Here is a 22,644-nt window from a genome sequence, read left to right as displayed (position 1 = left end):
AACAAGAAAAGCACTTTGGGATCAGATTGTGAAAAGCCTCGAGAGTTGTTTCATTATTAACTGTGAACAGAATTTACTAATACAGCATATCCTTAGAAGATTTCCCTTTATTTCTCTTATGAACAGACAGGGGAAGAGTAAACTAATAATTTAAATGTATCCCAAGTAATATCAAATAAAAACACCACTGAGAGAATTGTGTAGTGGAAAAATTATACTTTTTTATACTGCAAAATTAAAACATACAATACTTAAGACAAACTGGTAAGAAGGAAATTGAGCCCTGATACTATTTCTAAGACCCTAAACATGGCCATCATAGGATCTACAAATATTTAAGGGTTAAAGTCCACTAACAGCTCCAAATATTTACAAAGTTGGAATGTGATTCTAGACAAAAATCAAATAGAGTAAGGATATGATCTGCTTTTATGATCAATAATTAGGTTTCTTGTCATTTCTTTAGTGCCATAGTTTTATAGATATAGCAAAGTTTTTCTAAAATATAATGATGTGGACATTTTCACTTTGCTAGAAAAGACCCTCAAGGGGCATCTGGCTGGCTCAGTCAGTACAGCATGCAACAACTGGTCTTGGGTTGTGAGTTCGAGCCCCACACGGGGTGTAAAGATTACTTAAATATAGAATCTTTAATAAGAAAGGAATGCCAGAGCCCACAGTGGACATGCAAATCCCATGGTGGAGCAAGGCAAACTCTAAAAGCCTCATCTCTACAGTCTGTAGTCTAGAACACTTCTGAATCACTTCTTAATCCAGGAAGAATGGTTTAGAACATAGTATTCTATAAAGGCACCTTGAAGGTAGGTAGACCTTAAAATGCAGAGGAGTTAACATCAGATTATAAATGGTTAATGGATGTTTCTCATGTTTATGAGTTTCTCATACATATACATACAACAAGTCTGCAATTTCACTAAAAATATATTTTACATACAATAATCTACAAATCTCAGAATTCACAGCTAAAGAGCTCACAGACACATTTTGTATCCATTACTAATACTTTCTATTATTTCTCACACAGTGCCAGGCACAGCCATTTATCTCTTCATGTGTCTTTGATAGGAGAATCTAAACCACTGCTCTATTAAATATGTTGTTATAAAATTTACCCTTAAATTGAAAAATACAGTCAACAGAAAGTAAATACTGATTCTTCAAAGTCCTTTTGAGCATCTAGTTAATATACCTACTTAATAGTATGTTGTAAGATAAATACTCCAGAGGCTGATAGAGCTGAATTTTTCAGGTATGATTTTGTCATTTAATGAAATCAGTCTTTGTATCTATCCCTCTACATTAATTTTGGTTGTCTGCAGTTATTTTTTTGAAGAACAGATTTCTCAGAGAAAAATACTCCCTCAAGACTTGCATGTACCTAACAGTTTTCATGGGACCTTTAGAATTGAAGGTCAGTTTGACTGGATACAAAATGCTTGGCTCAGAATCTCTTTCCTTCAGTATGTCAAATGCATTACGCTATTGTCTTCAACAATACGCTATTGTCCTACAACACTGATGTGCAAAAGTCTGATAACAATCTGATTTTCCTCCGATAAGATGTGGTCATTCTGCCTAAAACTTTTATCACTATATCAAGCAGATTAAGGCTGCAGTGTTTATTGGGATTTCATGATTTTTCCAGCTTTTATATCTTATTTCTTGTTCTTAGCCTTCTCCTTACTTGCTTTCTGGGCAAAGGAAGAGTATATATATATATATATATTATTTGAAATTCTAAAAGGGCGTTACTCTCCCCTTTTAGTAAACATAGTACAAGAACTTGGACATTATTCCTATGTACTCAAAGATTCTGGGCTCATTCTTGGTTCTTAATTATGTTCTAGATAAGTTCAAATATATTAATATATGAACTGGGAAAACAATTGATCTGGGAAAACAACTGAGAACGTATTGGGTAAAAGCAGAATTCAGAAATCAGAAAACAAAACAAACAAACAAACAAACAAACAAAACACTGAGATTTCCTTTAGTAACTAAGAAACTTTTCAAGTAAAAGTACCCTGAAAGCAGTTCCCTGGCCATTTGAATCCAAAGCCCATAATTACACGCACTCAGATACCAATATATAACTGAAAGACTACACTCCTTTACGAAGTCAAGGCCCTTGTTATTTCTGGCTCCTACTGACCATAAGACAGCAAGGATATACCGAAGTGCACAGCAAGGTCAGACTCAACCACACAACTGCAGGTGTCTTCCAAAGCAGATGTTACATCTTTTAGAAAAAATGAAGAAACATTGTGTATAATCCAAATTCTCAATTATTCTTAAGAAACGTTTAAAATGGGAAAAAGAACATAGGTCTTAGAGTCAAAGGACTACAAATATAGTAAGTAAAAGATATTTAACATATATAGAAAACAGAACTTACTTTGAGCCTCAATCTAAAGCCCCATCTAGATTTATAATCCAAAAGCAAAGAATGCTTTCTAGTTTAATCATCATGAGAAAGCCCAACTCATGAACCAACTTGTGCATACTCCTTTATGAGGCACCCGACACAGCAATTTGATACAGTTAGTGGGCTTCAGGCTTAGGACTTTGAATTTATGCCAGACAAAAAGAGTATTAAATGAATTTATGCTCTAGGAAAAGTAGTTAAATGATTACACAAAAAAATAAACCTAGCTAAACATTCACGGGAGGCTGCAATGTCCTTTCATTAAGTTCTTGTGACATTCTTCCAACAAATCATATTCCCCAAAAAAAGACACAATATCTTCCAAACCACTTGCTCTTCTAGAACCCTGAAGTTCTATCACTAAGAAATGGACTCTACTTCTCTTCCTTGTGGGATCTGATCGGCTTCCAAAATGCTTCGAGCAGAAGAATGTAGCACGAATGGCTGCGTGATTTCTGAGGCTAGGTTGTAAAAGGCAACACCGCCCTGACTTTAAAATTTAAAAGGTGGATGTCTGCTTTTGGAACTCTGAGTCACCAGGTAAGAAGCGTGACTATTCTGAGGCTGCCATGCTGTGAGGAAGCCAAGCCACATGGCAGGGTTCCAGCTGGCAGTTCCAGTCTTCCAATCCTCTGTCCCAGGGACCAGATATGTGAGAGTAAACAAGCTTCCAGATGATTCCAGTCCCCAGCCCATCAAGTCACTTCAAGCCTTTGAGATGTCTCAGCTAAAGCCACAGACACCATGCGGCAGAGGCAAACCATCTTGTTTTTGCCCTTTCCAAATTCCTGATCCATAAAATCATAAGCAAAATTAAAAGCTGGCATAAGGCTGCTGAGTTCTGTGATAATTCATTATTCAACAATAATAGCCAGACAGTCACTATTCTGCTTACCACAACAGCTATGTAAAACCTCCCTATTTTGCAAGAAAGAGGTAATCTCAACCTCTCCAATACTATCTCCAAAATTCACTCATTTAATTCTTTGTCAGCCCTTCAACTTCTCTTCAGATTTCTTCTCTTTTTTTTTTTTTAAGATTTTATTTATTTATTTGGCAAAGAGAGATGACAAGTAGGCAGAGAGGCAGGCAGGAGAGAGGGGGAAGCAGGCTCCCCGCTGAGCAAAGAGCCAGTTGTGGAGCTTGATCCCAGGACCCTGAGATCATGACCCGAGCCAAAGGCAGAGGCTTTAACCTACCCAGGTGCCCTGAGATTTCTTCTCTTCTGCCTAAAAATATGCTCAAGGGATCCTGTCCTAGAGTCAACTTTTCCTTGTTAATTGGGTAACCAATTTGCCTCGCCCCCAACAAGCTAAAAATGTTTTCATTTTACCCAAGGATCTGCTATGATCACTCTAGAACACCTGGTCATTATCCATGACCCCAATCAAGGGGTCTCTAGGGCACTCCCTCCAGGTAGGTCACTGACCCTGTCTTAACCTTCATCCTCCTCAAACTGTGGCTTAAGTGAATACTGCTATTATTAGATCCTTCCTTCCTGAAAACTGCTTCTTCTGTGCCTCAGACCTAACAGCCTTGGAGAGAACTTTACCATCTCAGTGTATTATTAATAGAGGAAAAACTACTATTCTCCCAGCAAGAACTGTGGTCTGGAAGTCTGAGCGAGATTTAAGTTTGAAGGCTCACAGTGAATATGAGTGATATGGTGAAAAGAGCTGAGTAGCCTGAAAGAATGGATGAAAGTCACAAAACTACGTAGAACGATTTTAATTAGCATATAAAAGGACAAAAGAATAAAGCCTAATCAAGATATGATGAAATTATTATAAAAGAACTAAACCTTTAGAAAAAGAAACACAAGGTCACATGACACAAAAAGAATAAAATCAAGCTTTAAAAACCCAATAGTCAAAAAAATATGAAGGACACAATTAACTTTAGAAATGTTAAATACAGGGGCGCCTGGGTGGCTCAGTGGGTTAAGCCGCTGCCTTCGGCTCAGGTCATGATCCCAGGTCCTGGGTTCGAGCCCCACATCGGGCTTTCTGCTCAGCAGGGAGCCTGCTTCCTCCTCTCTCTCTGCCTGCCTCTCTGCCTACTTGTGATTTCTCTCTGTCAAATAAATAAATAAAAATCTTAAAAAAAAAAAAAAAAAAAGAAATGTTAAATACAGGGCGCCTGGGTGGCTCAGTGGGTTAAAGCCTCTGCCTTCAGCTCAGGTCATGATCCTAAGAGTCCTGGGATCGAGTCCCACATCGGGCTCTCTGCTCTTCCGGGAGCCTGCTTCCTCCTCTCTCTCTGCCTGCCTCTCTGCTTACTTGTGATCTCTGTCTGTCAAATAAGTAAATAAAATCTTAAAAAAAAAAAAAAAAAAAAAGAAATGTTAAATACAATCAGCCAGTCTTACGAAAAATCAAATGAGTAAAATAACAACAGAGATTACTGGTGACACCGTGTAGTGGTGCTATGTGGAACCACCCTCATGTACTTGTGGTAAATGTATAAATCAGTATAATATTTCTGAAGGGCAACTGGTGACTTTTTTTCCCCTCTAAGATTTTATTTTTAAGTCTTCTCTACACGAACTCACAACCCTAAGTGCAAGAGTTGCAAGCTCCACCGACTGAGCCTGCCACCCCCCAATGGTGACATGTTTTAAAGTCAAAATGTACTATGCATCAAACTAGCTAATCCCATGTAAACATTCATGCTCAAAACAAACCCATAAGATAAATACACAAGCAGTTCCCAGTAGTATTATTTACAACAGTGAAAGGGGGAGACATTTAAGTATCAAAGTTAAAGTAAATAAACAGAATATAATATCATGCAGAAAATCATGATGCAGAACTGTATTTAGATTCATGGAACTGTATCCATAAATATTACTGAAAGAAAAATAGCATGATAAGGATCATGCACAGATCAATTTCATTTATGGAAATTATACACATACGGATATACATATACATTATATATATATATATCATATATATAATATACATTTTATTTATACATATATGCACATATATATACACACACACATACATACATACATTAATTTCTGGGAGGACACCTAGGAAACTTTTTTTTTTTTTTTAGAGAGAAAAGGTTGGGGAAGGGGGCAGGGGAGCAGAGAGAGAATCCCAAATAGAGTCCACACCCAGCACAAAGCCTGATGCAGGGCTTGATCCCACAACCCTGAGGCCATGACCCATGCTGAAACCAAGAGTCCACAGCCCAACTGACTGAGCCACCCTTTAAATTCACCTTGGAAAAAATGGACTGCGGAATACTGTGTTGGAAGTAAAGTGAGAACTTTTTTTGCTTACTTTCCACTTGGTTTGAACTTTTAACATTACTAAAATCATTAATAATAAATTAGGAGAGGGCGCCTGGGTGGCTCAGTGGGTCAAGCCGCTGCCTTCGGCTCAGGTCATGATCTCAGGGTACTGGGATCGAGTCCCACATCGGGCTCTCTGCTCAGCAGGGAGCCTGCTTCCCTCCCTCTTTCTGCCTGCCTCTCTGTCTACTTCTGATCTCTCTCTGTCAAATAAATAAATGAAATCTTAAAAATAAAATAAAATAAAATAAATTAGGAGAGGGTAGCAATATGGCTTTCCCGTGTACTGAGAGTGGAGGAAAGTTCTCACAGACCCTCATAATGAGAACATGTGTTATTATGAACCATGGGCTCAAGAATAACGGAATTTTCATCTGAGTACACGCACACATATACACAAATAGCAACTCCAAAGAAGATATGGAAACGGCCACTAAGCATATGAAAGGGTGATCAGTACCAAAAGTCACTTAGAAAATAAGGGGTGCCTGGGTGGCTCAGCGGGTTAAAGCCTCTGCCTTCGGCTCAGGTCGTGATCCCAGGGTGCTGGGATTGAGCCCGCATCGGGCTCTCTGCTCAGCAGGGAGTCTGCTGCTTCTTCTGACCTTCTTTCCCCATCTCATGCTCACTCTCTCTCTCATTCTCTCTCTCTCAAATAAATAAAAATCTTTAGAAGGAAGGAAGGAAGGAAGGAAGGGGGAAAAAAGAGAAAAGGAAAGGGAAGAGGAAGAGGAAAAGGAAATCAGAGGCCCCTGGCTGGCTCAGTTAGAAGAATATGTTGTGAGTTCGACCCATGTCAGAATTAGAGATTAACTAAAAGTTAATGTCAGAATTAGAGATTAACTAAAAGTAAAATCTTTAAAAAAAAAAAAAATCTGTGTCAAAATCACAATGCGATTCCACTTCAGTACCACTAGCATGGCTAAAAAAGAGTTAAGTATTGGCAAGGATGTGGAAAAACTGTAACCTTCATATACTGCTGGTGAGAATATACGGTGATATGTAGCTTCTTCAGAAAAAGTCTGGCAATTCCTCAAGATATTTAAACATGGAGTTACAATATGACCCAAAAACAATTCCACTCCTACGCATACCCAAGAAAATGAAAACACACCCATTTAAAAACTCATATACAGGGGCACCTGGGTGGCTCAGTGGGTTAAGCCTCTGCCTTCGGCTCAGGTCATGATCTCAGGGTCCTGGGATCGAGTCCCGCATTGGGCTCTCTGCTCAGCGGGGAGTCTGCTTCCTCCCCTCTCTCTGCCTGCCTCTCCGCCTACTTGTGATCTCTCTCCCTCTGTCAAATAAATAAAATCGTTTAAAAAAAAAAAACTCATATACAAATACCCACACATATACACACACAGACATACATACACACACAGTAGCATATTATTAGTAGCCAAAAAAAAAAAATAGAGACCAAATGTAAATCAACTGATAAATGGACAAACAAAATGTAATACATCTCAAGCACAGCATACTGTAGTCTAAGAAGGTATAAAGTAGTAACATACGCTACAACATGGACCAAAGTTAAAAAGATGCAAAGTACGCCAGCTACAGAAGACTACGTACTACAGGACTCTGTTTACATGAAATGTCCAGAATAAGCAAATCCATAAAGAAAGAAAGTAGAGTAGTGGTTGCCCAGGACTGGGAAGAATGGGGATGAGGACTGACTGCTAATGAACATGTTTCTTTTTTGGTTTCATTTTGATGAAAATGTTATGGAATTAGTGCTAATAGTTGCCCAATCTGTAAATATACTGAAAAACAATGAATTGTAGCTTCTAAAGTGGTAAATTCTATGTAAAGTACCCCCCTTCCATTGTTTCCACTTAGCATGGCCAACCGCAACCGGGAAGCAGGTGAGCCTCCCTCTGCAGGTCACCAGAAGAGCAACAGTAGCCTAACATGAGGTCACGATGCCTACATCATTCGCCTCACTTCATCTCATCTAGCAGGCTTTTTTTTTTTAATGATTTTATTTATTTATTTGACAGAGAGTGAGCACAAGCATGTGGGGAGAAGCAAAGGGAGAGGGAGAAGCAGGCAGTCAACACGGGGCTCGATTCCAGGACCCTGAGATCATGACCTGAGCCGAAGGCAAACTTAACAGACTGAGCCACCAGCGTGCCCCGAAGGAGGCTATTTTATCATCTTACATCACCACAAAAACAAGAAGGGAGAGTAAGAACAATAAGACATTTTCACAGAGAGAGAGAGAGAGAGAGAGAGAGCGACCACCTAACTTTGATTACAGTGTATTATTATAATTGTTCTATTATTGTTGTTAATCTTTTTACTGTGCCTGATTTATTTAGAACTTAAACTTCATCACAAGTATGTATGTATAGGAAAAACATGTATATATAGGGTTTGCCACTCCCTGCAGCTTCAGGCATTCATGGGGGTCCTGGAACATAACCCTAGTGGTTTGGGGTTGGGGGGGGCTATTGTAATCAATACACAAAACTGTATGAGGGGGAAAAAAAAAAGCAAGTTTTCAAGTACCGCTAGTCAATACCAAATAGAAGGAAAAAGAAAAAAAAAACCTTCAACAAAATCTAAAACTCCTTTACTTCATTTCAGTCTTTTCAATTCTAGGTTGAAACAGGATCTGGTACAGATAAATAGGAAAATCACCCTGCCCAATCCATCCTACCAATTCAGAATATCAATGCTAAGAGGGAGAGGGAGAGGGAGAGGGATCTGGATAAGGAACTCTTAAGAATACAGCTCTTTTTTATACAAGTCTCAAGAGAGAAATAAACATAGGCAACTCTATTGTAAACTTCAAAGTTGCTAAGAGACTAGACTGTCATCGATCCCACTATGAAAAGGAAATGATAATTATGTGACATGATAAAAGTGTTACCTAACACTAAGGCAGTAATCACAGTTCAGTATACCAATGTATCAAGTGAACACCTTACTTACATAATGTACATCTTACAGAGTGTTGTATGTCAATTTAGTAAAAATAAATTCGAAAAAAGAGAAAATAAATTATTCTAAAACTTGTCTCATTACTTGGTTCTGTTTGTAAATGTTTTCAAAATCCTAATTTAGGTCCCAAAAGAATCAAACATGCTTGGGGCCCACTGAGAGAACTGGTAGACAGCCCCAAAGAGCCAGAATGTATCAGTTTGGGGCCAAAGAAGGAAAGTAAAGGAAGTTACGGTCCAGTGAGCGGGTAAATGGACTGGGAGAGGATGGGACAGAAGAGCGAGCCCTCACATGGCCTGCAGACTCTTCCTAGATCCAGCCTCCTGGGCCCCGTGGTGCAGACCAGCAGGGAGGGGGCTGTGGGGCGACCGCAGGAAGCATTTGCACAGGGGAGACGGGGAGGTATGGAGCAAGGGCAATGCTGTGCAGACTCCTGCTGGACTAAGTGGAAACAGAGGAGGCATTTGGGCTGCACCACCTGGTCCTGCTCTGGCATCCAGCACAGCAGGGACAGCCCCACAGCATGACCAGGAGCAATCTCACAGCAGGTACCAGCAGCATTGGGTCATCGAGAGGCAGGGAAAGTCCATGGCAGACAGCATGTGGTGGTACTGGCCCCAATCCCATGCCACCCACCTCTGGGGACATGCAGACCCAAAATGGCCAACGATGCAGGGGACCTGCCGGTAGGGCAAGAACCGCAGACATCGAGAAGGCAATTAAGACCCCACGGGGCGCCCAGGTGGCTCAGTGGGTTAAGCCTCCGCCTTTGGCTCAGGTCATGATATCACGGTCCTGGGATCGAGAGCTGCATCAGACTCTGCTCAGCAGGGAGCCTGCTTCCCCTCTCTCTCTGCCTACTTGTGATCTCTCTCTCTGTCTAATAAAAAGAAAAAAAAAATCTTTAAAGAAAAAAAAGACCCCTCTGCACCAAAAAATGGAAAACTCCAGTTACACAACTGACTACGCACAGAGACCAACAGCTGCTGTCTGCTAGTTCCTCGATCTGCTCCATGTCAAGCCGAACCCCAGTTCTGGCTGTTCTCCTACCTCTCTGCCTGCTCTTTCTCTCTCACCTTGTTCCTTCTCCTCCTACATTCCATGGCATCTCCCAAAGGCCTGTCAGTGAACAGCCTTACTGCATCTTTTGTATTCGCTTAACACCTCTTCCACAATTTGCTTTCCTATCAGATCTGTAGTTCTTGTGCAAGGTTTGGGAAGAGTCTCAAGAACCACAGAACCGTGGAGCTGAGGAGTCCCAGAGACCCCGCCACTGACACCAACTGCAAGTCTGCAGGTTCCAAAGACAGGCTCGGCTGCAACAGTTAATCCGTAAGAACTCACAGAACTCCCCGAAGGCTGTCATACTCATGATTACATTTTATTACAACATAAGGGCCACAGATGACAGTCAACCCAGGCAAGAGAGGTAAGGCAGGCTCTAGGAGGCTCCCAAATGCAGAGCATCCAGGTGTCCTCTTCTGCCAGCATTAAATCATGACTCTAAGGCTTAACCACCTGAGCTACCCAGGTGCCCCCGGCAGTGCTGCTTCCTTTACTACACCATTTGCTAGCAGCTCTTCTGAGCCCCGGATTCCTATTTCCAGCTGTCTTCTTGATATCTACGCCAGTGTCTTTAAACTAAATGAATAAAGTCAAACTCAAAATTTCCCCAGACCAACTGTGATTTCACTGTTCCTGTTAATAGCTCCAAATCCACTCTTTCCAATAAGGAATTGAGGCAGTTCATAAAACCACAGTAAAAGATACAAAATTAGAAGGAAATTGGGGCAAAGAAAAAATAGCCCTGAAAAAAATAAAATAGAATAATGTTGCAGTGAAGATAGGACACAGAATACAATGCTGGGAATTCTTGCTCACTTGTTAATAGGAGGGTTGCACATTTGGCTCTGAGTTCTTTAATAGCCAAATAACATCCTAAACAAAGAAGAAATGGCAATCAGATTCAGAATTCACAGAGCCCTTAAAAAAAAAAAAAGACGTCCAGAATGCACTCTCTTCTTCCAGTCGCACCACACACAGTTCAAGACATTGTCCTTTATGGTCAGTCTTTTGTCAAAGACAGAAATGCTTCCTCTATGATGCTGCTTACTTTTTGACCCCTCCATTATGTGTATCTTCTCTCTCTAATCATTCAAGATTGACAAATGAATCTTTCTTAAGTACAGCCATTGCCCATGCAAAATCTGCAATGGTTTCTCACTCTGTTTTTCTTTTTTAAACATTTTTTTTCTATTTACAAAAAAACGCATGCTTAGTACAGAAAATCAAGAAAAATTAAGACAAAACGGTAAAACACACACACACACACACACACACACACACACACACACACACACGAGAAATCCTATAATCCACATTTACCTAGGTATGGCAACCATTTTTTAAGTTGAGGTAAAACTGAGACACCTGGGTGACCAGTCAGTTAAGTGTCTGCGTTCACCTCGGGTCATGATCCTGGGGTCCTAGGATCAAGTCCCACATTGGGATCTTTACTCAGTGGGGGGCCTGCTTCTCTCTCTGCCTGTTGATCCCCCTGCTTGTGCACTCGCTCTCTCTTTTTCTGACAAATAAGTAAAAAAATAATAAAAATTTTAAAATTGAGTTAAAATTTACATACAATGAAGTCAAACATCTTATTACATAATTCCCTGATATTTGACAAATGTATACACCCTAATCAACATGAAGAATATTTCTCCAGACTTCCTATGCTTGTTCTCACAGTCACATTCTTTGTCAGCTATCTATGTAACCAGTATTTTCTCCTAGTCTGAGGCTAGTCTTTTCATTTTTAAAAGTGCCTTTAAATCTGCAAATACTTTTTTATTTTGATGAAATCAAATTTATTAATCTTTATTTTGTAGTTAATACGTCTTGCTTATTCTCTAAGAAATCTTCCCTACTGCAAGTTTGTGAAGATATCCTACTTTTTTTTAATAAGCTTTATAATTTTAGCTTTACATTTAAATCTATGATCCATCACAACCTGTCAAAAGAGAGCTAAAAAATACCTACACATCTACCATAAGGTCAGAAACAATCGATGATGTCCACTCTTACCACACTTCTATTCAACCTTAGGCAGGGAGCAAGGAAGCAAGAAAGAAAAATAAAATGCATAAAGAATGTTGAGGAAAACAAGTATCTGCATGACACTTTGTGATATGATAAATGTGCAGAAAATGCCATGTGCAGAAAATCCCAAGAAATCTATATACACACACGAACTAGTTTGGGTTCCTTCATATCTTACTACCCAATTTTAATTTACTTCATGTACAAATTTCTTTTCCTCATCTTCGTCCTCTACATGATGCTCCCAAATTCCTCTTCAACCTAATCTACGCATCAGCCTTTAGCTCACCATGGGCTAGGAAAACAAGAGCCCCCAGCGCTTCACAGAAACACCGGTCCCAGCCTCGAGGGCTGAATCAGAGAAGTGTCCTGTGCCATCAGTAAAGTCCAATAATTCTCCAGTGGCAAGGCCCCCTTTAACATCTTCTAGGAAGTCTTTTACCTCTAACCAAATACATCAATCCTCTAAAAGCTCTCACCAATCTTCCTTTTCCTTCTTATAATTATTAACCACACAGTAAAGGTAAAAAAGGCTATTTAAGTCATTTCTCGATGTGGCCTCTTCAGTCACTACTCAACAAGCCACACATTATTCTACTAGGTGCCAGGGACGGACTGCAAAGGCAAGACCAGTGAAGGACTGACTGGCTTCTACCTACTCTAGCGGCAAAGTCCCAAGGCCATGAACTCCCGGAGAGTCGGGGCTGCTTTCCAATTCACCTTCCTAGTCCCTGAGGTAAAACATAACACCTGACACAGAGTAAGCCTCAAAGAATTGAACCGTCACGCTAACTAACGCTTAGTGATCGATCCCCCGGTCAGTGGCAACTGGCAGCACCAGCGGTCCTATCAGGTGTCAGGATCTCCTCAGTCCCCACGAAAGAAATGTAATGAGGCCTTCTGTGATTAACTCAGGAGCTTCTATGACTTTTCTCACACAGATAAGCAGAGTTTCTTTTTGAGGCTTCAGGTAAGCCAAATTAAGCCAAATAATTTTAAAAACATACACAACCATGGTAGGATTAAGGTGTGCACAGCCTTAGTGGTTTATAAGGAAAATAACTAAATGAATAAAGGTGATCTTTTTTATACCCCCCCCACCAAAAAAAAAAGGAAAAAAGCAAACTAAGGATGACACTTCTATAAAATACAAGCTGTATGACACTGGTTTCTAAGGCAACCCTATGTAAGGTGTACTGTGTTCTTATTTTAAGACAAGCTAAAGCTATAATAGTCCCAAGGCATACACTGTAGAGAGAAAAGGCCAGTAAGAACATATAACCATCAATGTGAAATTTTGAGAGTTATTAAAATTCAGTCAATCCAAACTTTTCATAGATGGAGAGGCAATTTGTGTGTAAGAAAGTCATCAGACATTTTTATACTGTGTGAATATTTATACTGTTTATCCTATCTTTTGAAGAAGATATTCCTAAGTTTCAATATACCAATGTATCAAAAGGAACCAACTGGATGCCACTCAAACGTGGATAATAAATAAGACCTCTGGAGCATTACGGATAATTTTTAAAAGATTTAGGGAAGAAACGAAATCTGTATTCTGACTTGTGTCCCCTTCAAGGCATGTCAACCTTCTCACTCTTGACATGCCTTCTGAGACACACGGGAAACATTGGTGTCATTTGTCCATCCATTGTAACTTAACACTAGAGACAGTTCCTTCATCCAACCAAAAATACTTATTGCACTGTGGAGATTACACACACAGGGGGGCTGACAAAATACACAGCCCCTGACCACAGGGAATCTTCCAAACTGAGGAGAAGGAGATCACAAATGAACCGAAAAATAACTGTAGAATTACATACCCTGGTGCCGGCTGGGGGCCGGGAGGCTGTGGGACATGCTCTTGTGAGGGGCAGGGGCCTAAGGAAGATGTGACTCAGGGTTTAAAGAAGGTCTTTCTGAGGAAATGACACACACTTACCAAGTCAGACCACAAAAGTGTTGAAATCGAGGTCTCCAGAAATAATACCCGATGAAACTGTGCAAGGTGCCAACTTACTGAAGAACGATTTAGGGGAGGATCTCCAGGAGGCAGGGCAGGCAGGATGATCTAACAAAACGACTTTCCAAAGACCATCACCACTGACCAGTCCCCGTAGCAAGTCTGTGCTGAGGGTGGGAGAAACGTTCAGACACAAGGCCGTCCAAAGCCGGTAATTCCCCTCATGCGCCTCAGTCACCTACGGTGAAGCGACCGGAAGGCACTTCTCTGTGCTGGCTTTGAGGCGCAGAGGCACCCACGTACCTTAGCTGGGCCTGACGAGGCTCTGAAATACGTAGGGGTGCGGGTCGTCCTCGCTGAAATCCCAGTCCGGGGGTTACAGTCCAGCCTAGGAACGTCCAGCGGGCACCCCCAGCCATTATGAGGCAGGAGCTACCGGGTCACACTCTGCAGAGCCACCAGCGCCGCAGTCTCCCCTCACGACCAGGTTCCACTCTGGCGAGGAGGCTTTATGCTCAAACTCACGGAGTGTGCGCATGCGGCACAAGGGCCTCCCGGAAGTGTCTGTTCAGTGGCTCATCCTGTGCCTGACCCTTGTTATCTTCCAGGCTTGGAAGCAGGAATCTGAACAAACTGCCCGGCCTGCTGCTACAGGTCTCGCCTGAGACAACTGACCAGAGGAGAAACCAAAATGAGACACAGAGAGAGAGGTCACGTGGCACGGCTCTGTCTCTCCGGAGGCCGGGGCTTGGCCCCGGCACAGTGAGGGAACGAAGACCCCATGGGGGCGGCACAAAGGAGACCAGCATGAAAGCACAGGCAGGAACAAACGCGGAAGGAGAACGAAGGAACAAGGGCAGGACGGAGGAAAATAAAATTCACATTTCTTAAGCACCTTCTATGTACCAGGCAGTATGGCACATACGTGGTGTATTGGTCCCATTTTCATCCTCATAAAACCTTAGGTGGTATGATGTGGTTGTGTGTCATATTACATGGGGAGACGATATTCCATCACAGATGAAGAAGCTGACGCCTGGAGGGCAAAGAGCCTGACTGAGGCTTCTCTGAGCTGAGAAGCCAGATTCTGGACTCAGACACCAAAGTCCATAGTCCTCCTGGGTCTGGTGGGAGAATGAAAAATAAAAGGAGTGGGAACAAGCCAGCCGTGAAGACAAGAGAATGCACAGCCAAGTAGAAAGGAGCAAGGAAGAATGCTTTAGCGATACTAGAACTCTAAACAGTGGCCTTTGGGCTCAGGTGGCTGAGGTTTCCTATGTTTCAAATGGGGAAAGACATGTTAAGAGATGAAAAGGAAGGTTGGTTGGTCAAGAATGATCCAGGAGGGCAGAAACCCAGACGCTTAGCACAGCTCCTGTGAGGCACTGGGATTCCAGGCCACTGCACACTCCAACCCATGACCTGTTTCCTGAGGTGAACAAACACTTCTTTTGTGAAGAGATAAAACAGGTACTGCGTTTTGTTGTTGACATTTTATTTTACTTTGTGAATACTAAGAAGTGGTTGGTAGGGCAGAGGTTCTCTAGGAATGAAGTCAAAGAAAACAGAAGGGACAGGAAACAGACAAGACACCTCCTCAGACTAAGTAAAACCCACCCCTAAAAACTGCAAAAGCCATCCCTTCCCTTCCCCCGCCCGAACAATTCAGTCCACAGTCACGAGTCAGGGTGGAGTGACACGGGTATCTGAGCACAGGCTAGGCAAGGGCAAAGTGGGGAGATGCCCTCTGAACCAGAGACAGCGACTGGTGACTCATCATGTACACGGAAATTAATCAAATAATTAAACGTAATGAGGATAACGAGAGCCTAGCCTCTTATTGTCAAAGAAAGAAAGAAACACAGAAATACAGAAAGGGAGAAAACTGGGCTGAATCCCCTGGTATTAGAGTGGAATTAGAGCTACCTGATTAAATTCACATATCTTAATAAATACATAAGTAAAAACAGAAATAATCGTAAATGTAGAAATATATATAAACATAAAAGGTGTGTGTCTCCCTAGACCTATGTTAAGAGATCTACAAACACTGCTACCCCAGTAGCAGTGATAATCAGTGATAATCAGTGATAATTGATTTGATAATCAAATCCAATGCCCAGATCTTATTTTCTAAATCCTATCCTCCCCTAAAAGAGACCAGGGATCCTTGTAGAAAGAGTAGACTCCAGGGCTGGGGTAGGGAAAATACAAGCCTGGAACAGTTTACTATACTTGAAAGTAAGCAAGTACTCAAAGAATGACAAGGACATATAGAAAGGACACAGAATCAACCTGAAAGAACTCCTAATGGCCAAATGTGGGATAAGCCACGTACCCAAACAAATAAGGAGAGGAACTGGTTAGAACTCACTGAATAGGGAATTCCATGAATGAGGCCATGTGACATAGCCAGACAGACAACACAGGGAGATGGATGGAAGGAATGGGTGGGAGACAGGAAGAGAAAAAAAGGAGAGAAAGAAGAAAATATATTTGTTGACAAGAGGATACTTAAACAGTCTCAAAGAAGTAACTCTCAACAAAATCTGTATTTATGACCAGCAGAAAAAAGTAACTTCACAGAACAGATCATCTGGCAGACACCATCCTAAACAAAGTGACCACATCAACTCCAATGGTATAAACCAAAACACTGCACTTCTTGGTAAAATAACATGCTAAGAGAACACTTCCCAAAGAGGAATACTTTTCTGGATTTTTTTTTTAAATGATTTTATTCATTTACTTCACAGAGAGCAAGAGAATATAAGAAGGGGGGAGCAGCAGAGGGAGAGGGAGGAGCAGGCTCCCCACTGAGCACAGAGCCCTCCAATCTGGAGAGCTGGGCCCCTTGATCCTAGGACCCCAGGACAATGACCCAAGCCAAAGGCAGATGCCTAACAGAATGAGCCACCCAGGTGCCCCACAACACTTTCCTGATACTCCAAACTAAGAAACGGGGGGTGGGGGGGGGGTGGGGGGTGGGGGGGGGGGGTGCACACCGGGCTGGCTGAGTCAGCAGAACACACCTCTCTTACTCTCAGGGCTGTGAGATGGAGTTCCACCTTGGGTATAGAGATTACTTTAAAAACAAACAAACAAAATCTACAAAATAAAGAAGTTTACCAAACTAAGAAACATACAAAATAACGAACCTACAATCTTCAAAAATGTCAGTCATGAAAGCCAAGAAAAGATTAAGGAACTATTCCAGATTAAAGAAACAAGTGTTCACAAAGAAAAAAACAAGCCAAACAAGTCATTTGCCCCTCAACAGGGCAAACCAAGACTGAATTATAGTTTCAAACTACCTCAGGAATGTGACCTTTTAGGAGTCAACCAGGAGTTTCCTCATAAGTACAGTGAGGTAATCTGCATGATAAAAATGCTACCACCTCACTCTCCGCTCTCCTCACTAGAAGGAAGAGGTCCTGGCAGGAAATAATCCTTCCTCTTGGTAGTAACTCCAAGCCTCACCCTCTTTCCCAGAGAAAGCTCTCCTTTCACAACTCCGAGGAGCATCTCCACTTGCTGGATTACAGATGCTGTCCAATTCGTGAAAAGCTTAATAAAGCCAACTAGATCTCCAAATCTATTCAGTTGAATTTTATTTTTTAACACAAGAAAACAAACGTAACATGATACTGAGAAGGACTGGTTTCACATAAAGGACGATATTGGCAGCTGGCAAAACCTGAACAGAGTCTGAGGAATGAACCGCAGAACTATTACAATGTTAACTTCTTGATCTTGATGGCTGCATTGTACTTACAAAGAAGAATGTACCTGATTGTGGACAAAATACGCTAAATAACTCAGGGGTGAATAAGCAGCATGTTGGAAATTTAAACTATTCAGGGCTGGAGGGTGGGGGTGGGGTGCAGTTCTAGTCCCAGACATTCCCAATCAGTTTCACAGACTCCTTGAATGCATTTACCTCAGTTACCTTGGACAAAGGGTTCTGATCTACATACAAAATTCACAGAGTAAAGCATCTGGTATGTGTAATGCTGACTAGAAGCACAAGTAACTTAGCAAAATCTGGAAAGACAGAGGGAAAGCGAGAGAGAGAAACTTCTCTCTCTCACACATGCTTTAGTGAGGCTGACTTTAATACTCTAAGATGTTTAGAGTTCAGTAAATGTTACCTAAAATCAGCCCTGACTGTGAAATCCTTCATTCACAGGCCTGTATTTTGGTCTGAGGTGTCTGCTGTGCAGATCTACAGACTGGAAAGGGATAACAAGAGCACTGGTTACATCTTCTGATCCACACGCTTCAGAGCCAGATGTGAGGCAAAGGGCTCTCATTCTAGCAAGGTGGGGCCCGTGTGCTAAAAAGAAATGTTCCTACAGAACCAACCTAATGCTCTGGCCTAAGCAGTAAAATTGAAAGACAACTGTCGGCATCTCCTTTTCAAACAACTTCATTTATGAACCAAGAAATGCAGAGTAAGAGGGAGGATACAAAATCTCTTCTTTTCACCTTTCCACAGACTCCTGTTATATTCCATAGTAGATGGCAAAGACCTCTGGGGTCACAATCACTCCTCATAAAAATGCTGAAGATCTACATTCCTTTTCCTAAAGAAAACACAGATTCCACATGTAGAAACCCATTCTATGGAACAATGAGGTCAGAGTGGAAGATTGGTTCTTAAACTTTTACAGCAGAACATAATTTTCTCTTCCTCCTAATAGGTAACTAAAAAGCACAATGTTCTCATAACCAATACAAGAATGGCCTGTAATCACGAGGTAAGTGACACTACAAAGCCAGAGAGTCATTAATGCTCTATGGCCTAAACAGCAGAATCTGCTTTACATCTATCTTAATCTATAGCAAATCAGTGTTTCATCACATGTTCAGAAGCTCAGACTATCAGACTGTGATAATTTTCTATTAGACAGAGTGAAACTCCAGATGAGTAAATTAAGTAAAGAGGAGTCAAATGGACACAGCAACTTCCCTTCTCCTGCATTCTCAGAGTCCCGTCTACACCAAGTATAGAGTCTGGATCCCACTGTTCTCAATATTCATCATACAACATGCTTGGCATTTAAGGAGTTTAACTCTATGTTCTTGATCTTTAGGAAGCATCAATACAGCAACACTTTGCTTGAGTAATTTTTTTTTAAGATTTTATTTATTTGTCAGAGACAGAGTACGTGCCCGTGCACACAAGCCGAGGGAGCAGTAGGCAGAGGGAGAAGCAGACTCTCTGCTGACCAGGGAGCCTGAGGCGGGACCTGATTCCAGGATCCAGGGATCATGACCTGAGCCAAAGGCAGACGCTTAACTGACTGAGCCACCTAGGCATCCCTCACTTGAGTAATTTCTGTGTCTTCTGCAAAATCACAGCTAAAAACATAATCCACTATGTCACACAATGGTAGAACCCACAGAATGTCTTTTTCATTGAGCACAATGCCAGGAAAATGCCTGTTTCTGTAAACAAATGAACTGGCTTTCTTTCCACAGACAATGAATACTATGTAATTCAATGCTATACAGAGAAAGGGCTGGTTCCTTGTTAGTCTTAGCAGCCTGAAAACGTGAAGTCAAGTCTTGCACAAGAGTTAAACCGGCCCCCTCAGGAGCCTGATAATTTCAAGTCTCTATGTTCTTCCTAGATGGCTTATTCCGTTTTTATCTTTAATTGTTGCTTAGTACTATCTTTAATTCTATTAGTAGATTTAAATCCTCTGGTAAGTACTCAGTGTGAATGTACATATGTATATATTTTCTATAGGTTACAGTTTTCCTTCTGATGTTTCTTACATTTTGGGGTATCATTCTATATTCAATGACCCAGAAATTAAAAATGATACTGATACCAAGAGGTTAATTTAATAAAGACCAAGCAATGGGCCTCATTCGCTCCGCCTGACAAACCCCACGAGCATATCACCTTTGCAGTAGTCGGCAGGGTCCTCCTGCTCCTCATCGTCGGATCCTAGGATCTCCTCCTCCGGTTCTGGGGGCGTGGGGTCCGGCAGGGGCGGCGGGGGCGGCGGAGGGGGCGGTGGAGGAACTAAGGGAGCTTTCTGCTGAGGCTCCGGCCTGAAACAGTGGAAGGAAAATTCCTGTTTACTTAGAAGTCAGTCTTGCATTATGGACACACATGAGCGTTTCTTAATACAAGACAAAAAAATAAAACACACTAAGAAGAGTTGATTAATGTCACTTTGTCATTCTAGCTGAATTCAAGTAATGTTTCAACATACAGGTCAAGAGGAAAGATTATACTTTACAGACATATTTTCACTCAAAGATTCAGTATTTCTTAAGTCCTGACAAGATCATAAAATATAAGTGAAATAAAGTATTCACCCTTACCCCCCACGATACACAGCCTTATTAGTTAGAACACATCCCACAGAGATTATAAAAAGACAGATGAAAGCAGCCCTGAACGTAAAAAAGGACTTAGTTTCCATTATTTAAAAATGAAATCCTATTGAAATAGTAAGAATGTGGTTAGGTTTCTTGGATGCTTCTAAAAGCTGATTAATATACACTGTAGCTGATGTACAGTCATTTTCATCACAGAATTCACAGTTATCGATCAACCTTGCTTATCAAGAACACTGTCCCCAAACTGGAAATTAAACAAAGAAAATACCCATTGTCAAACACAGATACTGTCCAAATATTAATGCCAGGTTTGCAAGGTTTGCAAAATGGTCATTTCTAATCGTCACATAAAGGCTCAATGATGATTAATTATGCTCTTTTACAAAAGTTAAGAAAACCTGTAATGAAAAACATTTTTAAGCTTGAGAGATTACATATATAAACCTTCTTTCAGGAACCTAGAAACTCAAGAGCATACTGAATATATTTGCTTAAATAAATAAGGCATTCATAATGCAATCCTATAAAATCAAGCTTTCACTTACTATAAAATGTAACTGCTATTTCTAACCATGTCCTTCTGGGGAAACCTGAACCTAAGGTCACAACACAGGCATAGAAGCACATCTCTCCCTTCAACTAAGACAAGCTGCCCTAGCAATGGAACCACCACTGCCCTCCCTGGGCTGACCAGAGCTTCGTGGGTAGGAAATGGGGATGTGCGGATACCCTGCAGAAGGTATCTGTGTTCCCCAGAGAGAGTTTCAGTAGGTGAGCAGGGGGTCTCTAGTCTGGGAGCCAGGGGAATCCCACAAGCCCTAATGTGGTAGACAAGTGCTCTTGGCTTTGGCCTGCCCAGTATTCATGGTTCCCCTTCTAAAAACACCCTTCAAGACATCACTACTCTCTGCACAGTGGAAGGCAGCTTCCAGATCTGCTCTCTTCCTGGTGGTACAGGGGAGGGCACCGACAGCTAGAGGTCACCTGAGAGCCCTGGTGCCTTCGGATCAGCAGTCACAGGGCGCAAGTTCATCTGCAGTTGCTGGTACGAGGCAGGGCCAGCAGAGCTGCCCTGACCACTGACCCCTTCTAAGCTGGACCTCTAAATTCTTGCCACATCTAAGATCCTCCAAATAGCACTTACTATATTGCCTTAAGCCTAAGTTAACTACAGTTCATTTATGTGGTTCATCCCCAACACTCACATTGTCGCATGCAACAAAGGGGGGCAAGGGTTGAAGGCAGCGGAAACTCTAGCAGTCACCAGGAAGAGGTAGGGGTCCTTAAAGGCAAATGCTGGCAATCAGGACCACCTTTGGCAGAACTAACAAACACTTATGAGCTGAAAATGACTTGTATTGATTTCTACTTGCTAGAATTTATGAAGACTCAAAGTTACAGCCCTCTGGGTGACAAACATACGATCGTGGTGGTGATCATATTCTGAGTTAGCCACTGCTCATGATGAAGCCCTGGCAGAGAAGAGTCACAACCAAACACCCACATCACTGCCAGGATGCATCCAAAAATACATCCAACAGACCTTATGCAAGTGTGATCATCTTTCTGGCAGCTTTGCAGATGCTCCTTCTCTTGTTAACATATGTGCTCTTACTGCAAGTGGAATGTACTGGACAGAAAAGAGGTCCGAGGAGGGGGAGGCAGGGGAGGACTGCACCCATCCCACGGCTTCTCCGGAGAGAAGAGAAGAGAAGGTTAGCAAGATGAATGGTCTCATGCGACCCATTCATTCTTCAGGGCCGTTAGCAGAATCTACCCAGCTGAAAACTCTGCTCAATCAGAAATGCTTTGAAAGTTAGCTATTTCTTCCTTAGAAATTTTATATGAATAAACGAGGAGATTCTCCAAATTCAAAAGAAAACATGTTCTATTCCCTATAGAAACTAGGGAACAAGGAATGAAAAGAACAGAACCGGAGGATCTTGTTTTACTATTTGTTACATTTGGGCCGGGTAGCAGGGGCTGTTTTGTCCTGTTGGGATGTTATCAGCATCCCTGGCCTCAAGCCGCTGACGTCAGTAACATCCCATCCCCCACCCCCAGGTGCGACCATCAAAACTGGGTCCAGCCTCGGACAACTCCCCTGGGGACAAAATCATGGCCATTAGGGATCCACTGCTCTCACAATATTTTCTGTTTTTAGCTTCATCTCTATGGAGTAGATTGTATCTGTGTTAAGAGAAAAGAAATTCTAATTTTAATGGGCTCATTTTCTCTCATTTGAGAGGCTCAAATACCTTCATCACAATGAGTTTCTCTTTGCTTAACAAAATTCTCAGACCCTCTTGTCTCAATGAATAGGCACCTCCCACCCCTCCAGGGAGGACCACACTCAACAGGCAGGCAAAAATCTCCCCCAAAGCCAGTCAGTTCTCTCGGTTAAAGGGATGAGTCGGGGTGCCCTGAAGTATAAAGCAAGCTGAGTAATGCTGACGTAACATTCCAACCAGCCATCATACCGAAGGATCTAGGGCTATGCTGCCTAAATCAGCA

The 22,644-nt window shown here is 41.8% G+C and overlaps 1 protein-coding gene across 13 annotated transcripts in view; it reads right to left on the bottom strand.

Annotated features, from left to right (window-relative positions):
* Positions 1–22,644, bottom strand: part of SRPK2 (SRSF protein kinase 2) — a 254,374-nt gene that overhangs the window by 60,589 nt on the left and 171,141 nt on the right. For 12 of the 13 annotated variants that reach the window (XM_047695777.1, XM_047695783.1, XM_047695789.1 and 9 more), the window contains one exon: positions 19,685–19,836. In XM_047695777.1, coding sequence (XP_047551733.1) covers positions 19,685–19,836 — 152 coding nt within the window. Of the gene's footprint in view, positions 1–19,684; positions 19,837–22,092; positions 22,110–22,644 lie in introns of those variants that run through there. The other variant, XM_047695786.1, reaches the window with a different exon arrangement.

This window comes from Lutra lutra, chromosome 11 (genome assembly GCF_902655055.1).
Source record: "Lutra lutra chromosome 11, mLutLut1.2, whole genome shotgun sequence".
Taxonomy (NCBI): Eukaryota; Metazoa; Chordata; class Mammalia; order Carnivora; family Mustelidae; genus Lutra; species Lutra lutra.
Note: the sequence above shows the minus strand (reverse complement) of the source record. Positions and strands in the feature narration are given on the sequence as shown.